This window comes from Myripristis murdjan, chromosome 8 (assembly GCF_902150065.1).
Source record: "Myripristis murdjan chromosome 8, fMyrMur1.1, whole genome shotgun sequence".
Taxonomy (NCBI): Eukaryota; Metazoa; Chordata; class Actinopteri; order Holocentriformes; family Holocentridae; genus Myripristis; species Myripristis murdjan.
Window position 1 is genome coordinate 18224827 of NC_043987.1, and position 21100 is coordinate 18245926.

Sequence of the window (21100 nt, forward strand, 5' to 3'; positions counted from 1 at the left end):
GTTCGTTGTTGATAATTTAACTGCTGGTATATATGCCGCTTTTTCAAGCTATCTTAGCGTCTGTGTTGCTTGGCAACCGTTCTGTCCACTCTATCTTGCTTGGTGGAAGAATGAGTAGTTCTCAATTTTATTGTGGCATTATTACCAATAAATTATTGATTTTTTTTTTGTGTGATTATTTTATGTGTTCTATATGGAGGGTAACCGTTTTATAAAAGCAATAAGTCCCTTGAAGCAGTGGGTTACAGTGATTTTACAACGGCAAAACGCTCCTCAGCCGTTGTGAAATCACTGTAACCCACTGCTTCTCGGGGCTTATTGCTTAAATTGAGAAGTATTTACTCTTCCACCAAGCAATAGTGTGCAATCCAGCAAGAAACTAGTAAGGGGCATTTTGCCCCTTTTCCACTAGTACCTACTCAGCTCGACTCGGCTCGACTCTACTCGGTTTAAGAGCTTTTCCATTAGGTCGTAGTACCTGCTAGCAGGTCCCATTTAGCACCTACTCAGCCGGGGTTCCAAGCGAGCTGAGTCAAGCTGAAAATGTGACGTAAACGCCGTGCAGGCAACTGATTGGACAGGGAGTGACGAGAGCGACTCCTGCACGAAAACAAAACCGGACATTTAAAAAAAAAACAAAAAAACAAAAAAACACAACAGCGGCCGTGCGCATTGATCAGTGAAGTTGTCAAAGTCGGAAAATGGCAAGCAAACCGCGACCGCGGTCAAATGAAGAGGTGGAGACTTTTCTGTGCTTGGTGGCGGCCCAAAGAATCCAGAGGGAGCTGGACGGTGCGCCGCCTTGCTATGACGACTCCACCCACGGCGAGGTGGGACTCGATTGTAATGGAAAACCACCTAAACCGTGTCGAGGCGAGTAGAGTCGAGCCGAGTCGAGACGAGTAGATACTAATGGAAAAGGGCCAAAAGTGGGCAGAATGGTTGCCAAGCAACACAGACGCTGAGATCGGGTGAAAATCAACAGTCTCTTTCTTCTCCTCACACCAGCTCTGAAAGCAGCAAACAGACCACAGAGTTTGTTTCACAGTCGCCACTTCATTTCTCGCAACAAATAAATAAATAAATAAATAATGCACCAAAGTTAATATTGTGGGTGATGGGCAACCCATGTCACACTGGGATAATAGTAGTAAAATAATCTCATTACCTGTTAGTATGTTGACAAAGTTTCAGTATATGTTTTTTTCCACAAATTTTAATTAGTGGTATATGATACAAACAGGCATGTAAAGGGTTAATATTTGATTAAATAATGATTTAAAAATAATTAAAAACATTTTAATAAATAGAATGGAACGAAAAACCCTGGAAAAATTGATTTTAAAAAATCATAATTTTATGAAAGGGTAGATGCTTGACCATTTTTTGGTCAAAGGGTGGGATTCGGAACTTTTCCTTAGGGTATACAAGGGTTAATTTCACATTGCAGTCAGTTTACATTGTAATGCTTTATTATTCTACTTTTCAATATTTTTTTTAACCTCAACAGAGAGCTACACAATTTTAAATCTTCACTAAGGCCATTCCATAACTTGACTCCACGTTGAATCCTTGTACTCCGATCGTCTGTCATTACTTGTCTCCGATTAAATAGGTGGCGCTGTCGCGGAAAAACGAGGGGCCTAGAACTGCAGGTCCAGGACCGCGGTGCAGTTTTACAGTCGTCCAGTCCAGTAGGTGTCGCTGTCACGGAAAAACGAGGGGCCTAGAACTGTGGGTCCTGTACTGCGGGTCCAGTCCAGTAGGTGTCGCTGCGAGGGGCCTAGAACTGCGGGTCCCAAAACTGCGGGCCTGAATCTGCAGTCTCCGGGTCTGCACGTCCTGACACGGAAAACTGGAGTTCCCCCTCCTTCTACAGGTGAGTGCGGTAGAGAACAGCTTTTGAAGTGTGGCAGCTACAGCGATGCAATGCACATTTAATTCGGAGTGATCAGATGATCTTGAAAGTTGCCAGACAACGCCACCCTGGGAATTTCACCCAGAGAATTATTTCTTTCATATACTGAGGACACACAGGTTCGTCACTCAAAGGGCAGGAGACGTGGGTTCAAAAATGTACAAAAATATTTTATTTTACAGTTTTAAAATTATACATGTTCTGTTTAAAACCACCATTCACACGGGGAAGGGAAAAAAGGGAACCTTATCAGGTGCTGAGGCTTACCGGTTGGACAGGGGCTAGTGAAAGGGAGAGGGATCCACCAAACCAACTAAAATCACCCACGCACACGTGACACACACTCTGAAGTGAACCAAATCCCAGGGAGCACACACGAAGAGGGGGGACCCGCCACCCGGATCACCAGCGCCACCACCAGCCTTCAGCAACTGAAAGGGGTAACAGAAATTAATGAGGGAGAAATAAGCAAATCAACACAACAAAACCCACTAACTGAACAAAATATAAATGATAGCAAGATTCGAATTAATATAACAAATTATACAATATAATAAATACCCAAATGGAAACAAAACACAAAAGAATAAACTGATACAATTAATCCGAATAAAACAAAATAACTACCAGTCAATCACACATTTAAAAAGAGTAGTCCATAATTAGCTCCGGCCGACCAACCACCAGAAACAACAGCGGAGCCAGCGGCCGACAAGTCGCTGGAGACAACAGCGGGGACAGCGGCCGACAAGTTGCTGGAGACAACAGCGGGGACGGCGGCCGACCAACAGCCGGAGGCAACAGCGGGAACAGCGGCCGACCAAATCGGCCGGAGACAAAACAGGCGGAGACAAAACAGGCGGAGACAAAACAGCAGCGGTCCCAGTCAGCTGAGCGTGACGTCAGCAGCGTAATTGCGAGCAGCTGATTCCAAATGCACCTGTCAGCAGCGGTGGACACACACACATGAGGGAGGAAGAGAGAGCCCAGGCATCCACCAGCACTTTACCACAAGCCAGGAGTGGGGCGCACGCACAGACAAGCGGAGGGGACACACAAGCCTGGGAATATGGTCGCTCTGTTGCAAACCGACCCCTAACACAAGCGGAGGTGACGCAGATGGGAGCGCAAAGGAAGAGGCGGGGAGAGAGCCACTGCTTATATACTCCGCTCCTACTCAGTAATTGGCCACCAGTGGCGCACCATACTATGAGGCAGGTCAGTACATACAAACGTAATACATATTTCTATACTGCTACAGAAGCAAGAATGTAAACAGGTTCAGAACTTAGCTGATAATCTTTTGGAATAGATGGTGACAAGAGTATCTAAGCATCCTACAGTCCCAATGTAAGTGGCAAGACAAACAGCCAAATCTAAAGGAGGGACACGTCCTGCTGAAGGATAGTCAGGCCAAGAGAAATAGTTGGCCTATATTATCACAAAAACTTGTCCATATAGAGATGGAAGAGTGAGGAAGGTATTCAAAGATGGAATCCTGAAGATCTTCTCTCGCCCTGTAACTCAAATGATTCCTCTTCTTTCCCTAAGAACTATGTGGAGGTACCAGACACCTAGGCGGGGAGTGTGCAGGACTGGAATATACATTTTACTCTGGCAATGATGCATCATTTCCTGTTCCACATCACTCCCTGTTTCATATCACTTCTAGTTCTATGTAACTTCCAGTTTTGAGCTCACTTCCAGAAAGGAACTGAAGCAGCAGCTGAGATTTGATGTTCCTCAGGCCTAGTCATACTGTGTCTTTCTCCATCCGTCTCAGGTGCCTTGTTTGATTCGTTTGACACCTTGTTTGTTTATGAGTTGCCATCTTTGCTTATTATGTGAACCATCTGTTGAACTTAATAGTGAATTATTAATGCCAGCATGAGATGTTTATTTTACAACTGATGTTTTGCAAGCTTCACATGTTTAGTTTCAGACTGTTGTAGGATCCAGGTTGTCAGGCCTGGTGAAACAGACACCAGATCACAACAATTGCTTTTCTCATTCCCAGCTGACTGGAGGTCGACCCAGGATGCTTGAGTGATTTCCGTCACTAAAAGTTGCCCTTTCCTCTCACCTCTGTGAACAAATGAACTAACAGGGCTAGGCTCATCTGAAGGAGCCAAGTTACATCTAATTAAGTGATACTGTAGATGTGAATGCTAACCATGTTGTGCTCTGATACGTCATGTTTGGTATCATTGTGTTGCTTGTGTTGCATTGTGTTGTCCAAAATTCCACTGACAGGTAAAATGTTATTGGAACTTAGAAAGAAATAGACTTTCACTAAAGAATTTTCTGGTAATCCCAATAACACCTTCTCGGATGGTATTAATTGGCTAGTAAGTTGAGATGAGGGGCGTAACCACTCCAGGTACAGAGTGGTTACCTTTCCACTGACATTACAGTTTGGTGTTACAGCATAATTATTTCCTCCATTGTTTTGCCTTGCCATTCATTCACTTCCTCATGCATCGTATTTGTTTCTTTTGTTTGTTGTTGTTTGTCCTGTTTATTTATATATTGTAGATTAGTTGTGTATAATTAGTTGTAGTGATAAAGTGTGTTACATCAGTTGTTCGAGTGTTTTGTGAGTGGAAATCTTGATCCCTATTGGGAAAAGATCTGCGTGCCTGTCAGTTTATTATAGCGTATGTTCTAATGCCAAGCTGTCATTTTTGTAGAGTAATATTCCCGGTGTGAACCGCTCTCCTGCCTGATTACTAGAAGACATAGTTCAGATTGGCTTATCTTTGGGTAAACTGTCGAAACACAGCTTTTATGGTTATGCACAAATTATTATTAATGATTTCCCCTATCATTTATGAAAGCCTATTCAAGCGAGTATCCTACACTGTCAGTTAATTAATTTAATGTAAGTGTGCTACAAAGGTTGCAATTTAGGCAATGTGATTTGGGTCCTGGAGGCTCCTTCATCTTTTCCTGGGAGCTGAAGCTGGAGGAGAAGAGGTAGAAAACCAGTAGGGAACACAACAGCCCCCAACAGGGTGGTGAGACTAGCGGACAGGGTTAAAACAAAATCTTCGACAAAAGACATTTTTCTTGACATATACTCCAATAGGTGAACTTTATCAGTCACAGAACAATGCTGTCTGTGTTCATGGTGGCATCACCACGGCATATCCTTTTAGTCATCTCCCTGCCCCATTTCATTGTTTGAATATTCCTACTTTTCAATGACAATAAAGTTGAATCTGATCTAATCTTATGTAGAAATGTCTATGGATTTGGCTAATTTACCGGCAGCAGATGGGCACACCCTGTCAAGGGTGGCCTACAATGGAGAAGTAAGGCCCCTCCTTCCCTCTGCTAGCCTGGGAGTCCACCTTGGGCAAGCGGTAGTACTCCCTCAGCCTCCCAGTTATGGGTCAAATAATGATGGGGGAGATGGGGCTCATTAACTTTGGCTGGTAACTCATCTAAGTGAAGGAAAACACTGACTTCAAACCTCCACGGTCTTGTGGCTACACCCACTATGGGAAAGGCTTCGGGAGTAAAAAATCAGGAGTTGGAGTCCCTGAGGCAGGTCAAGGCCATATACTGAAGACCTGGCAACTCCTGCAACAGCGTTAGAACCAAGTGTACTGGCTCTGCCTTTCCCTTGGACCATTCCAGTGATGTGGAGAGGGGGGACTGGCTGCATGGGTAACAGCTGGTCCTCCACACCCATTCACCCAGGCTTTGCACCCTGGAGAGGACACTCCAGCTTCGCTGTGCAGTGTCAACACAACACGGAAAGCAGCAGTCTATGCTCGACACTGGGTGAGATGCCAGGAGCTGCTTCCGATGGTGGGAGAGGTCATCATACCTCAATGGATGGCTACCACCCGTCTCAAGCTAGGCAGCCCCCAGCCAATAGGGTGCCACCTCGCAACGGTCTGCTAACCTCACTGGGTGCGTGGGGTTTAGGGATAAAACCGAAAAGTGGATCGAAAACTGCACACCAGGCAACAGGAAAAAGTCCCCCGCCCTAAAGTTGGGCACTTGAAATGTCAGGACAATGACACCAGGTTTTTCAGATGATCTGCAAAATGTAAGGTCAATTACGTGCAAAACTGCTGTAATTGACTTGGAGCTGGGCAGGCTGCATGTAGATGGTCACCCTCCTAGAGAAAAGGCTCTCAGATTCAGGATCTGTGAGGGAGAGATTCAAAACGCAGCTGACATGGGCAACATCAAGGCGATGTACGAGGGAATCAAGCAAGCACTGGGTCCGACTCAGAACAAAACCGCCCCTGAGGTCTATCACAGGTGTGGTAATCCAGGACCGGGCACAACAGATGAAGTGATGGGCAGAACACTACTCCGCACTATATGCCAAGGAAAACATGGTTGTGGAACACGCCCTAAATGCCATCAAATGCTTGTCTGTATTAGAGGACCTTGACTGTCAACCGACACTTGAGGAATTCAGCAAGGCCCTGGATTCTCTTTCTGTTGGCGAAGCCCCGGGAAGTGATGGCATCCCTGCTGAGGTCTTGAAGTGCCACAAAGAGTCCTTCATCATTGAGCTGCACAGACTCCTCAGCCTCTGCTTGAGAGAAGGTGTAGTGCCACAAAACATGAGGGACGCTTGATCTCTTGATTTTTTATGTATTTATTTTTTTTATTAAAATTAATTCCTCTATTTTTAACATATTTTCAGTGTAAATAGCTGGATAATTTAGGAAGTCTGGGTTGATTGAAAAGAAAATAGGAACGTAGAAGTTTCATAGAAAACAGGAACATATAGCCTAATAGGAACATAGAAGTTTCATAGATACAATGGAGGTTTCAAGATAGAAATCAAGGGCATATTAACTAAGCAGACATGAGCAGTAAATTTCCATTACATTTGCTCTTCCTGTGTCCCAACCCTCCTGAACCTGAGGCCAATGGGGCAGGGAGATCACTAAAATTATATACCATGATGATGTCACCATGAGCATAAACGGCATTGTTCCATACCTGATGAAATTCACCCACTGGAGTACATGTCAAGAAAAATGTCTGTTGTTGAAGATTTTGTTTTCTCCCTGTCCCATAGTTTCACCACCCTGTTGGGGGCTGTTGTGTTCCTGCTGGTCCTCTACATCTTCACCTCCCAGGAAAAGATGAAGGAGCCTCCAGGACCCAAAGCACTTCCCCTGCTTGGTAACCTGTTGCAGATGGATCTCAAGAGACCCTACATCACCCTGTGTGAGGTGAGTTTGACACAAAGCCGAGTTGCAATCTTCCATGCACAACATTTTAATACTTTCAGTATCACACAAGGAAGTAATTGCTCCTTTCATGTTGCTTGTTGGCTCTGACCTCCAAAATCAGCTGGTCTTGTATTGTTCCTACCAAGGCTGTTGCAGCATTTGGTTGAGATGACCCGGACAGACTATTCTTTAACTCAAAATGTATTAAACTATTTAACATCTGTGGGATCTTTCTCAGTTCTTCGTATTGTTGTTGTCACTTTTTTACATTTTATGTATACATTTTTGATCATGAGTGTTCTGAGCTTGTGTCTGATGTGTTTGACTGCCTTATTAATATTTCCAGCTTTCAAAGAAATATGGATCTGTATTTACGGTGTACTTTGGACCAAATAAAGTGGTGGTCCTGGCAGGATACAAGACAGTCAAGCAGGCTCTGGTTAACCATGCAGAGGAGTTTGGGGACAGAAGCATCATTCCTATATTTCAGGACTTTAACCAAGACCATGGTAAGGAACAAAACCTTTTCCATGTATCACAATCTTAAAAGAAAGTATAAAAATGAACTTCTCTACTTGCTTCAGAGTGATGAGCAGCTGGAGTAGGTGAGGTAGAAACTTAAACAATTAAGTTAAAGAAGGAGTTGTTGAAGAAGTATGTGTGTGTGTGTGTGTGTGTGTGTCTGTGTGTGTGTGTCTGTGTCTGTGCGTGAATCAGCTAGTTATCTAGTTCACAACAGATAGATTCTCATGTTATGAACTGTCACTACCATGAAAAGAACCTGATATTCACAATCACCAACCTGTTTGTAGCTGCCACTGATACCACAGCAGTTCCACTGAGATGGCATTTGCTGCTTATGCCCAAATATCCAAATACCCTGGATGCTTTTAGCCAGCGTGTCACTTTTTCTGAAATTCTGGAGACAAAACATTTTGTATCTAGAATTCAAATCAGCTGCTAATGTGTGCCAAAGTGTACACCTCCCTATGTAAAAAGCTGATTGTATAAATTTAGCTTTACGGTTTGATATTTAGCCAAGTAAATGCTTTGTGTTACTGTCTTGTCTGGATATATTTGCTCATAATGGAAGATCAAATAAAGGAGGTGCTAATGTTCCTGTGGTACACTGCCTACCCAAACAGCTTTGGGGAGATGTCAAACAAGTTTGTGTCACAGTCATCAGCATACAGGATCATCCTAGAAATGCTCAACATCATATGCACAATGGGACTAACCTTCATTTTAAAGCCACACAGAGGCTACACATAACAGGAGGAGACTACATGAACAGAAAGTCATTCTATTCCATCCTCCATTGACATTTTTGCTAGATCATAAGGCAGGGTGATACCAGTATGTTCAGGGCCTCAAACTTCTGCCCAACGTGGCAGTAGAAGATGGGCAAACAGCTTTCTGCGAGACAGTGCCAACACTGGACAGGCCTACCCATTTGTCATCACTCCTAAGTGTGACAATGGGGCACTTACTGAGGCAGACCTAATCAGCTGTGGGAGGGTGGTCAGTGAGCAAGTCTTCAGAAGCATAAAGTGCACGTGTAGATGTCTTCAAGATCTGCAACACACCCAGTTTGATGCAATGGTGACAATGGCACCTATGATAGAGTTCTAGAATAGTTAATTCAAACATTCTAACAATCTATGAAATTTGTGACTGTGGACTTGGATTCTGACTTTCTAGTTCAAATGGGACACACCCAACGTACATCTTGCCCAGTCAGTCAAAAGTATAACAGATCTAAATGTGTCCCAATGCATCTGCTTGGGAAAACATGAATGCCTGCTGCAAACTGATGTTGGTTTATACAGATTAGCAAGAGGTGGGAGGAGTAGTGCGAGCTGCCGTATTTGCTGTGATGTCAGGTGTTGACTTGGGCTAGGTGGGTCTTGCCCAAGTTTCTGAATCTAATTTTTGACTTCACTGATTCTTGAGAATTTGGATAAATCATGTCCCACTAAGAAAAATGCTATTTCTGCTGGAAATTTACAACATTTTAATGAATAAAAAGAATCAAGGACATAATCAGGGGGTTCTTTGCACATTTGTAAGGTTCTTTTATAGGTTTATTTTTAATTTGTATTAATTTAATGATTATATGTTGGCCCATGGCCTACAAAACCAGTTGTCCCCGGATAGGAGATAATCATTTCAACTTGATTAAAACAACAAAAACAACAAAACGATTGGTTTTGAACAATATTTACTATTATTTTGTGGTTGCTCAAAATGTGTCCCGGATATTCGTCACCACCGTCAGATATTTATTTAAAAAATAATAATAAAAAAACTACAAGGTCAATTACATTCCTGAGGACTCCTTTTCAAACCTTCAGCTCTACTGCATGCTTCAAGACCACTCAGGCTCCTGGAAGTTTTCTATTTTCTCTTAAATCTCTTCATATTTTTGGACACTGCTACTGTCACCACCATAAATTGTCAACACCGTCTCTTCTGTATAAAAAATATTAAATTAGATTATGGAATAAATGTATACTTTTTAAGAAGAGGACTGATGTAGGTAGCAACAGGGCGAAAACAAGCTGGCTAATGTGAACAACTCATGTGTATCATGTGAAAGAGTAGGTTTTTGTCACCACCATCAGACGTCACCACCGTCAGGTTTTCTGTCTGACGGTGATGACTGAAGTCTGAAAAATGCTTATAACAGTGCTCAGGATTGTTATTTTTTGTACCAAATAGTTAAATAATGTTGTTAAGCAAGACGCCATTGACTTGAGTGGTATAAATTTTGGAAATGTATGTTTTAATGAGGCCACTGTCACCACCATCAGATTAGTGTCACCACCGTCAGAGGCAGTTATATTTGTTTTACATGAATATACGTACAATATGTTTCTTTGGTGCTGTTGAATTATTAAAGTAATAGTCTCTTTAATACAAAAATATGTTTTTCAAATAAAAAAAAAAAAACATTACGGTGACGGTGTTGACAAAAACAAAGTAGCCTAATAACTGGAAGATAGATAGATAGATAGATAGATAGATAGATATTTTTTATTTAAGTGTCCTGCATACAATAATGCCCAGCCCCCATGGGCTTATAAGACACTCCCAACAAAAGTAAGTAAATACATACATCAATTCATACATGCGGGTATAGCTGTCTCCACCGCAGCTGCCACGCTTTCTCCAAAAATTTACCCAAAGCAAATACCTCTTCTTCAAACAGCCATCTTAGCATATTAAATTCGGACAACCAAAACAAATCAGGATTCCTCGTTTGTACTTTTTCAAATAAAACATTTCTTAGGCTGGCATACAATGGACAATAAAAAACAAAGTGTAACTCGTCCTCTACATTACCTAGATCGCATAAAGTACACAAACGCTGTTCTTCTGGTATCCCTTGATACCTACCCACCTCAACTGCCAGAGGCAAGACGCCAGCTCTCAATTGGGCACAGAGTGACCTTTGACCTTTCCTCAAATTAGATGCAACATATGATTCAGTGCCGTACTCCTCTTTAAACTGGACATAATTTCTTAGCTTGGGTTTTTTCCAAATGTCCACCTCCCATTGCTCCTGACATTTAATTGACAATTTCTGTTTAATAATAGCTGTGCTACATTGTAAATTATTCGTAAAATATATACTTAACCCTGTAATAGAAAAAATTAAAGAGACTTCCCTTATCCACGGATGATTGTGCATTCTGCTCCAATTAAAAATCTTTCTAGTGAGCCTCTCCTCTGGCAGTTGTGTTAGGCGGTTCCACAATCTGACCATTTCACATCTCTGCTTTGTTTGGCAGCTGTCCCATCCCATATCTCCTTCAATAGCTAACTTGGTAGTGTACTTGTGCACTCCAAGGAAACACCTTATGGCCCGCGTCTGAATGGCCTTACATTCCTTGGCCTCCTCAAAGCCCCACACTCCTGCTGCATACAACAAAACTGATTCAACCATAGAGTTATACAGTTTTGTAAATGTACCAAAGCCAAGATCTGGGCATGACTTGGTTTTACTCAGCACAGCTCCCAGTGCTCTACCTGCAGAGTCTGACAATGCTCTCCTTCCTTCAGAAAAACTAAAAAATTCATCAAAAATAAAACCCAGGTACTTATAATAGGGGGTGTAATTCAAAGAAATAGAACCAAAAACAAAAGCATGATTACTCTGCTGTTCCCACTTCCTTCGGAAGTGTATAATTTGTGTTTTTTCATGGTTGATGGTCAACCTCCATTTATTGCACCATGACCACATAATATTCAACATTTTCTGCAGATTCTCCTCAGTTTCCGCCACCAAAGCAATATCGTCCGCATATAAAAGAATACTTAAGTTAAAATCTTCAATCGGTATACCTAAATTTGCTTTCTTAATTTCTAATGCTAAATCATTTACATATAGGGCAAATAAGGTGGGGGAAAGCACGTCACCTTGTTTTACTCCAAAGCGGGTGGGAAACCAGTCGGTTCTTAAGCTGTTTATCTGCAGGCAGGCCACTGGGGCTTTATAAAGCGCTTTAATAGCATTGTAAAATTTACCTTCAATTCCAGCCTTGAGTAGTTTAAAATCCAGAAGATCTCTGTTTATCCAGTCAAAGGCCTTTTTAAAGTCAACAAAACAAACAAATGTATATTTACCCTCCTCTAATCTAGCCCTTACTATAGATGAAATAACAAAAATATGATCAATACAAGCCCTGCTTTTCCTGAAGCCATTCTGCTCATCTACCAGTACCTTATTGACCTCTAGATAATCAGTGAGCCTCTTATTCAGAATACCAGAGTATAACTTATAAACTGTACTGAGTAAACTGATTCCTCTGTAATTTAGAGGGACTCTGGGATCAGCTTTTGCTGATTTGGGTACGGGTATAATTATTGACTTGTCCCAAACAGAAGGTGTGATGCCGATATTAAAACAAATTTGGCATAGAGAATGTAACACAGTCTGCAGGTAAGGAGATTTGAGCACCTCATTGGTAAGTTCCTCCACTCCGACTGCTTTTTTAGGCCTAGCCCTATCAATAGCATCCTGAACCTCCTCCAGGGTGATTATATTATTGAGAAATTGACAGTGATCTTTGGGCCTATTACACATTCCATTCTCGAGATCACATTTTAACTCACAAATGTCCCGTAAAAATTGCTCATCAAAAATAGAAGGACTACAGAAAGCATACAGGCTGCTATAATCATTTTCCCACCTTTTAGTATCTGGCCAACTTCAAATGAGGAATCACCATTTTCTAAAATAATTTCCATTGGTATAGTCTTACTCTTATGAGGCCCCAATTTATTTATTTCTCTCCAGAATAACTGCGGATTACTAAAATGAGCTTGTTCAATTTGTAGAGCTTGTCCCCTTCTGAAACGTCTCTTAAAGAACTTGAGACTTTTATCAAAAATACATTGGCATTGTTTAAACTCCTCCTGAAGAGTCCTTCTCCTACTCATGTCCTTACACCTTAGGAACATTTTTTCTGCGTCTCGCAAATTACGCCACAGTTCATTAAGTTCACTATTCCAATATGGTTGTTTAGTTCTATAACTCTTCCTAGTGTTTATATTTCTGACTGCACAATGTCTATCTATTTCCTGGTGTAGAAACTCACAGAGTCGATCATAACACTGATCCATGTTGTCCTGAGTTCCACTGCCATTTTCTAATTGATATACAATCTCACTAAGAGCCCTCCTGCACCTTTCATCAGACAAGAAATTAACTGGGAGGTGTCTAGGTCTAGGCCTACTCTGCAGTACTTTCCCATTCCACTGAGAGTCCGACTCCACAGCCCTCTGGAAGATTGATTCACCTGCCTGGAACCGGAGACATAGCACCGAGTGATCAGGCAATTTACCGCACTCACCCAACAACTTAGCAGCTTCGTCACCTGCTCTTGATACCAGATCAGAGGGAGTATAAACCCCAAACTCCAAACAGTTTTTTAGATCATCATGGGGTGTCACAATATAATCGACAACAGCTTTGCCTCTTATAGAGATAGATGTAAAATTATCATTTTCTGGGTTTAGCCTCCCGTTAAGCACACAACATTTAGAGTCCTTCAGGAATTCAAGAAATGTTTGCCCGTGTTTATTTACAACTGTATCGAGTGCAATCCTTGTAGGGATATCATCCTCATCAACAAAATCCTTCAAGTCAGCAATTCTACTATTCAGATCACCACAAATGTACACAGCATCCACGTTGGGGCTAATTGTATACATCAGCGTCAATAGGTGATTAAAGAAAGAATCAGCATTACGCCCCCACTTTGAGGATTCGGGTGATAGATAGCAAGAGATAATAATAAAACAATATTGCGACTCCCGGTGCTCAAAACGTACACAAATGATCCCATCATGCGCTTTGTCCACAATGTTCACAGCGAACTGGTCAAAGACAGTGTTCTTAACACAAAGTCCCACACCCCCGGAAGCCTTAACAGCTCTCCTGTGCGCAATGCGATTGCAACCGAACCACGTAAATCCGTCAAAAGTAAGAGAGTCCTCGGATAAATGAGTCTCACTCAGGGGAATGAAGTCCGGATTCAGGGAGTTAAGTAGCACAGTTCTAAGTTCACAGTTCAAGGATGTCCACCCGTTAACATTCCAACTAACCAGAAGGAACTGTCCAGTACTCACAGCAGGCTGGGCCGAGTCTCCTCACTTCCATTCCCGTGTTGCCGGCTCTCCCGGGGGGGGTCCGCTTCATCAGCCGCCCATTCGCAGCCAAGTAAAAGCTTTTCCCCACCGGGGTCTCACGCAACAAAGCCCTGAAGTTTATATCCACCAAGCGTTCCGTGTGCGATTTTGCAGATGACACGTAGACTGTTTGGAAACGGTCCGAACTTTTGAGTTTGAATTTTCTGCGGAGCACAGACACCTTCTCTTGGGTAGATTTTAATTCCACCTTCACCAGCCCCGGCTTACTTCCTCTTGGCCGTATGCGCTCCACTGCAACCAGCTCAGGCATTGGGTGAACCTCGAGGCCTTCCTGCAACAGATCCTGAACCTTGGTCTTTATGTCCTCGTTGTCCTCTTGCGCTAGACCCACTATTACAAGTGAGACATCTGGGTCAAATCTTTTAGTCGGGATGGCATTACGCTCCACATTCTTCTCGATCTGTTCCATTCTGGCGCACAGAATGCCCACCTCAGTGTCCAAGTTTACGCGCATGTCTGCCACCGCCTTCTCTAAGTCTTTTTTCATGTTCGCTTGGCTCTCTGAAATCAACGTCTCCATTGTAGTTCTCAAGCCTTGTATTTCATCCTTCACCTGTTTCTTCATAGCGGTTTGCATACTATCCATTTTTGCATTCAGCGCTTTGAGCTCATTCAAAACCGCAGACTCATTGCCCGCGTCCTCCGCGTCTTTCTCTTTGTCCGGCTTCCTGCCGTGTCTCGTTGCCATATTCCACAGAAGAGTCTCAAAAAAGTCTCTCAAACGTCTTCTCAGAAACCTCTTCTTCTTTTTTATTTATTTATTTATTACTGAGCAAAAGTTGGAATATTTAGGCACAGATTATTGCCAAACTTTACCAGAAACGCAGCGCGGAGCAGAGCAGCGTACCTGCATACCTGGAGCATGCGCACACACAGAACCTATTTTATGAAAAAAATGCGAAATGAGGAGGTTGCACCGGTACATTGCTGAACAGCCAAGACCTTGGCCTATAATGATATACCTTCAGATTTTGTAATTTAACACACTTTTTTTTTCAAAATTAAAACCTGTTTTATCCAAATTCCCAAGAATCAGTGACTTGAATGACCGTTTCACTGTACTTCTCTGTCACAGGTAGAAAAACACATAGAGCTCTGAGGCAGACCTGCCTCCTGCATTGATTTGCATATACAAACTAAATTATTACCATTAGCAAAGTTGTAAATCTATAGTGCCTGCATATGTGTACAAAATTTATAAGATATTTATATATATTTATATATTATATGTATAAGATATAAGATACCTAGCACAGTAGCACAGGTAAAGCCTATGCATAATAAATTCAAATTATTTTAAAAGCGGCCCAAAAGTTGATGTGATTGGTTTCTGGTATAGATGATTTGTGCATCTCAGTCCATGAAACTTGGCACAAATTTGACAACATGTGAAAGAGCCTATTGCATAAAAGCTGTTTTGAAGAAAGAGCAAATGGCACAAAATCAGACTGGCAAATTTTAGAAATGCAAATTGAAATGTGTGGCAGGGGAAGATAATATTAACATTAATATTATTATACACAATATTATTAATAAAAAAAGTACTACCCGATTTGTTGGTTAAGTTTGTTAAGGTTAGGGTTGGGTTAGCTAAGGGATTAGGGTTAGGGTTAACCAATCAGAGGCAGAGTAGAGGCGAGGCTAACCTACCAGACTACATTTCGAAAAGTCAATGGCAGGCAATTTGGTTGCTCACCTGGTAGTGTGTCAAGGCTAAGTCCTTTTCACAGTGGCCTGAGATCAATTACGAGTTAAGCTCTTTAGTGCAGGTCATCTTCTCTCTCTCTTCCTACTTTTTGTTGCTTTTAGAATTGATTTCAAGATATTATTGATTGGCTATTGTTGGATATCTATGAATTCATCATCTCATGAAATTGTTTTTCAGTTCTTTTGAATTTATTTTGTTAAGGATTTAAAAAAGTTGCACTCTGATGCAACACTTATACTACACTTTAGCTGGAATTTTATTTACCAATGGGGAGACATGGAAAGAAATGCGACGTTTTGCCCTGGCTAACCTGAGAAACTTTGGGATGGGCAAGAAAGCAGCTGAAGAGAAAATTATAGAGGAATGTCAGCACCTGATCAAAGAGATTGAAAAGCATGAAGGTAACCTATTTGTCTTATCCTATATTATATACCTTTGTACTATATTGTACTGTTATTTCACACATTTCTTGCTGGTCTGTTTTCTTGTACTAGGTAAAGCCTTTGATACTGCACTGTCAGTATGTTATGCTGTCTCAAACATCATCTGCTCCATTGTCTATGGCAGCAGATTTGAATACGATGATCTAGAGTTCAAAGCCATTGTAGGACGAAGCAGCGAGTGTATTCATCTTTTAGGCTCTCCCTCATTACAGGTACAGCTTGATCTTTCCTTACAATAAGACAATAATTAATATGAAAACAGAAAATCAATACAGGTATGAGTCCTCTCACTCACAGTATGTTAAAGGACCATAAAAATTACATCTTAGGTCCTAGAGAGCTGAAATTATTTCAGCACATCCACTGAAATAGAAAAATAGATAGATAGATAGATAGATAGATAGATAGATAGATAGATAGATAGATAGATATGAGAATGAAGAATGAATGACTACATTTAAACTATGTTGAAAAAAATGCCAACTTTAAAAAGTCTCATATACTGTATGTTTTGTGCTGAAAGTGTCTAGGTGTTTCAAAATGAAAAAACACAAAATACTTCAGAAAATTAGATGGTTTGTAGGCCATTTTTAAGATAGATTTTGAGAACATTTCAGATTTTGAGAACATTTTTTTGGCTTATTTGTTTTTTCAACAGTTATACAACACTTTCCCATGGTTGTTTAAGTGGGTTGGCAACAGAAAACGTTTCCATAAAAATGGTGACTCTATGAGAGAACAGATGAAAAAGCTGTTCAAACACTTACAGGAGACGCTGAATGCTCAACAATGCAGAGGATTTGTGGACTCCTTTCTGGCCTTCAAGCAGAGCCTAGAGGTATTTAAAGCAAGCATGTCACTTGTCTCAATTATTTGATCAGAAAGGCTGACTCAGTGATTGGCCTTAAGGCCAGACTCACTCGACGTCACTGTAGAGAACAAGGGAACAAGGGCCAAACTAAAAACAGTTCTGTGTTTTGAAGGCCATCCATTGTATAGTGTTGTTAATGACTAGTGATGCCTCTGTGTTCAGCTGAACGACTTAGAGCGTCTTCTGTTCCAGCAGTAGTCAGATTTTTTTTTAACATATGAAGATGTGGTGTCGATCCACAGCATCTTTCAGCTGTTAATCATGTCTCAAATGACTTTTATAGTGTTGCCTTTGTTGTGCAGTGTGAATGCATTGTCTGTTATTTTGTTGCTATCTAAACTTGTGTTTATGAAAATCATGGATTTTTAATTAGTCATTTTGTTATCCTCTTAATAAAAATGAACAACACAGTTCAGTCAAATTGGCTTCGGTGGTTCAGCCTTAATGTGAAGCCTTTTGAATGCCAGGTATTCACTCTGTTCAGCTCACTGTGTAGGCTGTTTCCTCCGATGCTCTTCATCCAATGGCCCCACCTGTTTAGATCTGCATTTATCTGCTGCATGGCGGTTATGTCCAACTTATTGCAGTCTCATAACTTACTAATATCAACACATCAGCTGGAATTGTTGCCTAACATTACAAAGGCATTACTATTTAATTTCACAAGTTAAATTAAAAGTTAGATTTGAACAGATTTTTCTGTTTTCTTGTTTATAAGGAATCAGGGAATATTAACACCTACTACACCAATGAAAATCTTCTGTCGACTGTTGGCAACCTCTTTGGAGCTGGCACAGACACCACAGAGACTACAGTCAGATGGGGCCTATTGCTCATGGCCAAAAATCCTCACATACAAGGTGAGAATAAAATCCATCTTGTTTTCTAGCGTCACTGTGAATGTATATATTCTGTGAATATATGATTAAAACAAAACCAAACAAAACAAAACAAAAGAAGAGATAACTAGTTACAGCTGTATGAATAGTGAAGATCCTTTTCTACAGTCCTCCGTGCTCAAGTGCAGGGTCTTGGGGATATTTGTTAATAGTTTCATTGAAAATATCTAGTATAAGAAAAAAACATATAGTAACGTATCTCAGGATTGGCAAGGGCTAGAGAATCGGTCCATTTCATACATGGAACCAGTCCATCCTAAGAATAGATCCTTTGTGTGTTTCCTATACTGGCAAATGCAAAAAGTACTTTTTTTCAAACAGCCCTTGACCTACACATGTAATCACTGCTTAGGGTTGTGAAAAATATTTCTTTGAAGTAATTTTCATGCATTTATTGCCAGACACATTTTAGGTAATATTATATTCTTACATATATACAAAATGATAAGTCTAGAGTATTTTTCTTGCACAGAGGTTTTCTTTACAGGAAGATACTGTACAACTGGGCTGTCGGCTAGAGGATGAAACCTGATTTTTTTTCGTTACCTGATGACCTTCCTTTTAGTGCCACCAGCAGGCCCAGTAGAGCATATGTGTTAGAGGTAATGTACTTGTTTGTTTAAATGTGGTTTTGTCCTCTGTCATCTTGTGTTTTCCAGATCAGGTTCAGGAGGAGCTGAGCAGGGTGATAGGAGGTCGTCAGGTCCAGGTAGAGGACAGGAAGAACCTGCCCTACACTGATGCTGTCATCCATGAGACACAGAGATTCACAAGTATCCTCCCCATGTCTCTTCCTCACATCACCAGTAAGGATGTCGCCTTCCAGGGTTATTTCATCAGAAAGGTAAAAATCATTTTCAGACTCAAGCAAAATGAAGCTGAACAGTAATGCTCCATTTGAGGAACTCTCTAAAACACCGTTAGAATTAATAAAGTGTTAAATGCCTTTCTGAAGGGCACCACAGTAATTCCTCTGTTGGCATCTGTTCTTTGGGATGAGACCGAATGGGAGAGCCCACGCAGCTTTAATCCTGCACACTTCCTGGATGAAAATGGGAAGTTTGTCAAGAGAGATGCCTTCATGCCTTTTTCTGCAGGTGAGCAAGCTCAGGTGTATTCTTTTGTCAGTGTCATTTTACTTGCAGACCTGAAGTTATTGCTTGTTCTCTCACAGGTCGCAGGGTGTGTCTCGGAGAGAGTCTGGCAAGGATGGAGCTCTTCCTCTTCTTCACCTCTCTCCTCCAGCGCTTTCGTTTCACTCCTCCGCCTGGTGTAATGGAGGATGAATTGGATCTGACACCAGTTGTAGGCTTAACCCTCAACCCTCCATCCCACCAGTTGTGTGCTGTCAGTCGTGGCTGAGGGAAAGAATTTGAATCTGGGCTGCATTAGTCTGATTTCCATAAATGTCTCTAACACAACAAGCAGCAAGCATATGTTTTGTGATCACTTAGCTTAACATGTCTCACAACATGACATCATCTAAGATGTCATGTGTAACAAAAATCAACGAAAAACTAAAAGCATTAGAGACGCTGCAGTGTCAGTGGATGCCTGCTCATATCAAACAATCCTCTCTTCTCCTCACTTCTCCTTCTATCCTCTATCAACTGATGACATTGTACAGAACACAACTGACAGTCAAATCATTTTGGCACTTTGGTGCCACAAAATTGAGCCATAAATTGCTGCTATTTGGAGGAACTGTTCAATCTGGTGTTTCACTCAGAAATGTCAGTAAGATTTGCAATTATACTATAATAAATTCCATATTCCATGTTCACTTCACTGAGTTTGTGCTTTTTAAGTATGCTTATAAGATGTATTATGCTATTGTTATAACTCAGGCTGGGGTAGACATAAGTATGTCTTCTTTGCCAGTGCCGGCTTGACCTGTGTTGGCGCTCTAGACAAAATTGCTCCCAAAATTGCTCCCAAATCCAAAACAAGAGCGTCCAGGCTTAATTGGCTGCACAAAGACCAAGCCAGGATGAGCAGACACGGATTCATCAAGCCAGCTGAAACCTGTTGAGGAAGCTGCGTGCGCACACCTCAAATAGACCCCGCCATCAATCACAGATTCACCGATCCACCATGGCAACCAGAGCGGCGTACTTTTCTCCGTCGGAGGCAGTAATCCTCATGGAGACATACAAATCAAAAAGAAGGGCAACACGGCCAGTGCTATAAACAACGAGAGAAAGTGTGGCAAAGTATTGCAGACCGCCTGAATGCATAAGTAGCCTAATGCACAAATACACACTCACTGTAAGTAAGTAAGTAAGTAAGTAAGTAAGTACACTTTATTAATCCCACAAGGGGAAATTCCAATTTAAGTTACATCCCGTCCAAGAGACACCAAAAGACATAACAAATACAGGGTTACAGGATCAGGAGAACTTCGGGTCAGCCACCTTGCGTGGCGCCCCTTACATTAGATGAGAAAGGAGGACATTAGGGAAGGAGAGGGGGGAAAAAAGGTCAAATGTCAAACTGGGCTCCAAGGGGAGCACAACATGGCATTAGCAAAAAAACACACCCCAGCACAATAAGCACATAATAAACAACATGACACAAGACATTGCACATGTGGAAGGGGGAAGGGATTAGGGAAGGGGGAGATGTCCCAGCACAGACGAGGGCCGTATGCAACCACTATGGTGCTCCGCACCCAGGGGGGGCTGTCTGCATAAACATCCAGGAGAAACTGAAGATAGCGGCCTTCCAAGGTCGCTGGGGCGCCGAATTGTGGATAAGGTGATTGTTTTGGTCAGGCTGATTCTGCAATTTCCATCAGCCTTAAGTCTCTGTGGTTCTCTCGGTGATTCCGAATAATTTCGAATTATAGCACATTTCCTCAGAGTCAAGCTTCCAACTTCTCCAAGTTGTTATCCATCTGGCGTAAAAGTCCAATTGATTCACGAATCAATTCGCACAACGCATGAGTCTGAGTGTGAGTGTGCGCACAACGCATGAGTCTGCTCCACTGAAACCATCATAATTACAATCCAAAAAATTAATTAACATCTCCGAAAACGTGGTTGTACTCTGATTATTAATCAGTTGAAATTGTAAGTGAAACTGACTGCAAATGTGAGTGAAATTGTGTAAATGTAACTCCATCAGACTGTATAACACTTTGATAAACAGATGAGCTCACTGACTGAATTGAATTTCCCTTTGGGATAAATAAAGTTCCTCTTATCATATTGTAACCAGGTGGTAAAGTAAAAATATCAACAGGATGGTATATCCATATGGTTTAGATTCTTAGTTGTTGTTATATAACTGTAATTATAAATTTGGTCAGCAGAGGGCGTATATTTACCGTTAC

At 41.5% G+C, this 21100-nt stretch overlaps 1 protein-coding gene across 1 annotated transcript; it reads left to right on the forward strand.

Moving 5' to 3' along the window:
- The first annotated feature begins 6930 nt into the window (after positions 1–6930).
- On the forward strand, positions 6931–19484 carry LOC115363476 (cytochrome P450 2K1-like). Its single transcript, XM_030057717.1, has 9 exons — positions 6931–7128; positions 7475–7637; positions 15802–15954; positions 16048–16208; positions 16655–16834; positions 17586–17727; positions 18426–18610; positions 18722–18863; positions 18941–19484. Exons 1-9 carry the CDS (start codon positions 6931–6933, stop codon positions 19126–19128), a joined length of 1512 nt encoding a protein of 503 aa, XP_029913577.1. The 3' UTR covers positions 19129–19484.
- Positions 19485–21100: the final 1616 nt, after the last annotated feature.

Bases quoted from the DNA above. Each gene is read 5' to 3' on its own strand.
- LOC115363476 (XM_030057717.1), top strand. From the start codon at position 6,931: ATGTCTGTTGTTGAAGATTTTGTTTTCTCCCTGTCCCATAGTTTCACC. The intron at 7,129-7,474 runs GTGAGTTTGACA...TAATATTTCCAG, and splicing joins CCTACATCACCCTGTGTGAG to CTTTCAAAGAAATATGGATC. The intron at 17,728-18,425 runs GTGAGAATAAAA...TGTGTTTTCCAG, and splicing joins CAAAAATCCTCACATACAAG to ATCAGGTTCAGGAGGAGCTG.